Below are 4,787 nucleotides of genomic sequence, written 5' to 3'. Positions count from 1 at the left end.
GCCCAATTTGTCAATAAAAATAACAAGATGTCAGTTGGCGCTGGCTCCCCCATCTTCCTTTCAGTCGTAATAGCCTATGTATGGTGCCGCAATATTTTCCCAGAAAAACCGTCTAATCCATGATTCTTTGCCTTAAAATCTCTTCTCGATACGTCGCTTAATCGTATGATTTGAAGAACAGCCCTTGTCAATAGACCCATTTTCTGTGTTTCCATACTAGCCTGTGTGATTTGATCAGAAATCTGAAAGAGAGAGAGACAGCGAGGGAGAGGAAAGGATAGAACGCGGTACTCGATCTTCAGATTCCGGTACGTGAGTCACAATAACTCTAATTCCCATTCGGAAAATCTATATACTTTGCAGTTTTAGGTTTACAGTGGCACATTGTGCATTAATGATCAAAATTGATGGTGAAATTTCTCTGTTTTCAGCTTCATTTGGCCTAATTTTTTTCGTCTTTCGGCACCATTCTTTGAAACTAATTTTTTTCGTCTTTCGGCACCATTCTTTGAAACTTCGTGTACTTGTATACATTGAAGCCTCATCCAATTTTTGGGTGCGTTTTAGCTGTGATTGCAGTATATCGGCTTGTTTTCTTAGTGACGGCCTCACTCTGGTTGAGAACTTGTATGTATGAAACACTAAACATTGGGGAGAATAAATACTGGGAGTCCTGAAAGCGAGGCTTTGAAATAACTTGTTGGAAAGCCAACTTGACCCAGAAACTTAAGCCCCACCCATGTTGTAAGACCACTCATTTTCATTGTTCGATATGAAATTTCATACCACGTCAACTTCTAACACTAATTCTTCTTGTAACCTTTTGTATCACCAAAATCTCTTATCACCAATCCAAAGAGGAAAGAGAAGAACTAATATCTGGGTTATACTAATTGCATTAAAACACCTAATGAGTTTAGACTTTATCTTTGATGATATAATTGTTTTGACAAGGGGAGTTTACCGTGGAAGTAATATCAATGGCTTTTCTTCCCTTGTATTTCTTTTTTATAAGTAAGAAAGACAATTTTATTCAACGAATGACATAGGCGAAGCCCATGTAAACAGGACATAGACAAAAGAAAACACCTAAATACATTCTATAAAGTAGAAAGCAAAAACAAAAATTCATGAGCTGGAGCTCCATTAATCACTATAGCAGAAAGCCATTGTAATAAAAAGTACACAAAAAATTCCGAATTCCCTCTAAGGTACGCTCCTTATTATTATTATTATTATTTTATAAGTAAACACATTTTATTAATCAATGAATGGGCATAGCCAATTACAATACAAAAGTATGCCCCAACTGTGTAGGCGCAATAGAGACAAGAAAATCATGTAGATCCAGTCCATTAAAGTCAACAGCAATGGCCCAAGTACGTAAAGCTCTAATAAATAAAGCTTTTAGTTCGTCTAACGTTCTCTCCTTGTCTTCGAACATCCGATCATTGCGCTCCTGCCGCAAATACCACATAATACATATAGGGACCATCTTCTACACAACTTTAATCTGTTTAATGCCTCTTAGATTTGTCCGGCTCGCTAGAACTACCACCACTGTCTTTAGGTACGCTTCTTATTATTAGAAGACTGCTCGTTCCTTTCCCACCAAATGCATCACATAAGACACAAAGGAACCATCTTCCATGCAGCAGCCACTTGAGGACAACTATGTAGCATTCCAACACACAAGCAGATCCACAACTCTCAAGGCCATCACCCAAGCGAACCCAACTCTACTCAAAACTCCATCCCACAAAGCCTTTGCCGCCTAGGAGTGCAGAAGTAGATGATCCACAGATTCCCCATGTTTCTTACACATGAAACACCACTCCATAACAATAAAGCCATGCTTCCTCAATTTATCGATCTTCAAAATGTTCCCTAGTGATGCTGTCCATATAAAAAAGCGACTTCCCTTTTATTATGAAAGAATGTATCATCTCTAGATACCATATTTTTTGTGAGGTTGACTTGACCCATTATCATTCATTTTCATGGTTGAACTTAGAATCGCCAAACAGGAAATTGAGCAAGGAGTCCTGAATCAAGGTAACTTGACATGAGTGATGATAATTTCTTTCTTCTTCATCTTCCTTTTTTGAAAGAGGCTAAACTGATTTTTATCATACATCTTTTATTTTGCAAAAAGGGTAAATAGAAAAAAATAATACACCATGCAGGCATAACACTTTCGCGAATGTAATCTCTATTTTTTTTTTTCTTGTAAAGGCAGTTATTGTTTCTTTGCTTATTCATGCTTAGCTTGTGGCAGCTGGTTTACATGATAGCTGTGTACCTTGAACTGATAATGCACACACGACTCAATCTTCTAGCCCACATGATTACTGCTCCCTTTGAGTCGATATTAATAGCATACTCTACATGAGGCACAATCTCAAAGCTATTCACTTTCCTTGAAGGCGCATATTCGAAAAACTGGTATTGGTTACCTTCATTACAAGTCTTGTAGATTCTGATGCTTTCTTGCTTCTGTTGGAACTTTAAAGCTGTTCACTTTCTTTGAAGTGGGAATATTGGAAGCTGGGAGTAGATCAGAAGTTGTGAAACTTTTCAGACCCCACCCAATGTGAGATCCAGAAGGCAGGTATTTGCTGAGAAATTAGCAAGCTTTAGCTTTTATTTTTTTATATTCCTGCCCTGCCTTCCCAGTTTCCCTTTCTTTCTCCTTTTATTATCTTATTCCATTTCCTCATCTTGATGTATAGGGGGGAGGTCTGATATTTATTAGGTAATATTTTTGTCCCGAAATGATCCAAAACTTAGAAGGCTACTCGGCTCTATGAAGTGAAAATTGCTTGAAGGTCAAAAGATGGCTTTTTATTCTGAGGAAGAAAAATCTGAGGATTACCTCTTCAAGATTGTTTTAATTGGTGATTCAGCTGTTGGAAAATCAAATTTGCTTGCAAGATTTGCTAGAGGTGAGTTCTATCCTAATTCAAAATCAACTATAGGAGTAGAGTTCCAAACCCAAAAGATGGATATCGATGGAAAGGAAATCAAGGCTCAGATATGGGACACAGCAGGTCAAGAGCGGTTTAGGGCTGTTACATCTGCATATTATAGAGGTGCAGTTGGCGCTCTTCTGGTGTACGATATCAGTAGACACCAGACATTTGATAGCATTGGCAGATGGCTTAATGAACTTCAGAGTAAGATCCACAAATGTTGCTTGACGTTCTTTCATTTTGTCTTCTCTCTCTTGGTTTCTTTCTGTAATTATGGGAAAAGAAAATAAGAGGTGCCTGTTTGGTAAAAGTGGGAACTTTACTTCTGACCTTCAAGGGAACTCCAGTTAGGATCCTACATGCTGTCAGTTTTATGTCGACCATTCAGTACTTCAAATGTTTTCATAAAGAGGGCAATGATTGTGATGCTTTCTGCTAAAATATTTTTGTTAGCACTTTCTGCAGAAAGTCTGCATGACTTATTTTAATGGTACTTGACTTTCCATTTTTATTGGTACATTTTAAAATGTATCATGCGTTTACATGGGCAAACTCTTTATTGAACCATGTTATATTGATGTTTTAAGGTCTGTTAATGCTGTCATAGAGCGATTTTACTTGATACTTAATGATGGTGTTTCGCATCACCAACCTGGACTTTCAAAGGCTGTGAACTTGCAATTCTATTATTTTTTTTTTTTTCATTTTTCCTGTGATGTCTTGTTTGTGCTTTGTAGCTTAGATTCAGGATAGATAGAGTTTAATAATCTATTATTATGGTTCATTTCCCTTGCAGTTTTATTGTCAGTATGTTCATGTGTTGTTTTTTCGCCCTCGTGGCTACAATATATTAAATACATCTATCCTTCTAAAATTTGATAAGCTGAGGATTGATTGGGTGGTTCTACTATTGAACAGCTCACTCCGACATGAATGTAGTTACAATACTTATTGGCAATAAATCCGATCTCAAGGATGCCAGGGAGGTGTCCACTGCTGAAGGCAAAGCCTTGGCAGAAGCTCAGGGTTTGTTTTTCATGGAAACGTCGGCTCTTGATTCCTCCAATGTAGCTGCTGCTTTTCAGACAGTTGTGAGAGAGATCTACAATATATTAAGTCGGAAAGTGATTAAATCTCAAGAGCTCAAAAAACAGGATTCTACCTGGATGGGAAATGGAAAGACAGTGGTTATACAGGAAATTGTCAACCAAGAAACAGAGGCAGGGACTAGAAAAGGTTGGTGCTGCTGATCGCAAGGCTACATGCGTTTGCTCCGATCATATATGATCCTTTTTGCTGGTCGCCCAGGCCGAATTTTCAAGTCTGATTTCACACTTTTTTCATGTGATCAAATCTATTATTTCCTTGCAATGTTTATTTAAACATCATCACTTGTTCTGGGTCATTGGTGGCTGAATAGAAATTGGGGTAGAGTAAATGACCTGTAAGGGAACTAAGAAAATTATATTTTACACTTGAAATTTCATTTCTAGGCATTATGTTTAGTTCACTTTGACTCCTTCCGCACGTTTGTCCTTCCTTTTGGTTGGGAAGTCGGTTTGGAATTTGTGTCTGTTGTTATAAAGGGAAAAAGGCTCGAGAAAGAAAACCTGGAGACCAGCTGTCCGCTCTCCAGCCATAAACAGCCCTCCAATCTCATTCTGCCACATTAGCATGATATGTGACTAACAATGCACTACTTACCCACACCATATCTCATCCCTTACCCAAACTCTCAACACTCCGTGGCATCACTAGCAAAATGAAAAAATATTACAAAATTATAGAGACTGTTTATTCGCGAAGGCCATGCCT

The 4,787-nt window shown here is 38.0% G+C and overlaps 1 protein-coding gene across 8 annotated transcripts; it reads left to right on the top strand.

The window, feature by feature from the left end:
* LOC122279041 (ras-related protein RABA5a-like) lies at positions 1–4,495 on the top strand. 8 transcript variants are annotated; one of them, XM_043089327.1, is made up of 6 exons: positions 1–308; positions 2,015–2,055; positions 2,279–2,445; positions 2,533–2,611; positions 2,733–3,176; positions 3,891–4,495. In XM_043089327.1, exons 5-6 carry the CDS (start codon positions 2,837–2,839, stop codon positions 4,220–4,222), a joined length of 672 nt encoding a protein of 223 aa, XP_042945261.1. In that variant the 5' UTR covers positions 1–308; positions 2,015–2,055; positions 2,279–2,445; positions 2,533–2,611; positions 2,733–2,836; the 3' UTR covers positions 4,223–4,495. The 8 variants fall into 8 exon arrangements, with proteins under 8 accessions (XP_042945261.1, XP_042945262.1, XP_042945264.1 ...); XM_043089328.1 differs by having other exon boundaries at positions 2,269–2,445; XM_043089330.1 differs by lacking the exon at positions 2,015–2,055 and having other exon boundaries at positions 2,427–2,445.
* Positions 4,496–4,787: the final 292 nt, after the last annotated feature.

The sequence above is a fragment of the Carya illinoinensis genome, chromosome 10, assembly GCF_018687715.1.
Source record: "Carya illinoinensis cultivar Pawnee chromosome 10, C.illinoinensisPawnee_v1, whole genome shotgun sequence".
NCBI classification, from domain to species: domain Eukaryota; kingdom Viridiplantae; phylum Streptophyta; class Magnoliopsida; order Fagales; family Juglandaceae; genus Carya; species Carya illinoinensis.
Note: the sequence above shows the minus strand (reverse complement) of the source record. Positions and strands in the feature narration are given on the sequence as shown.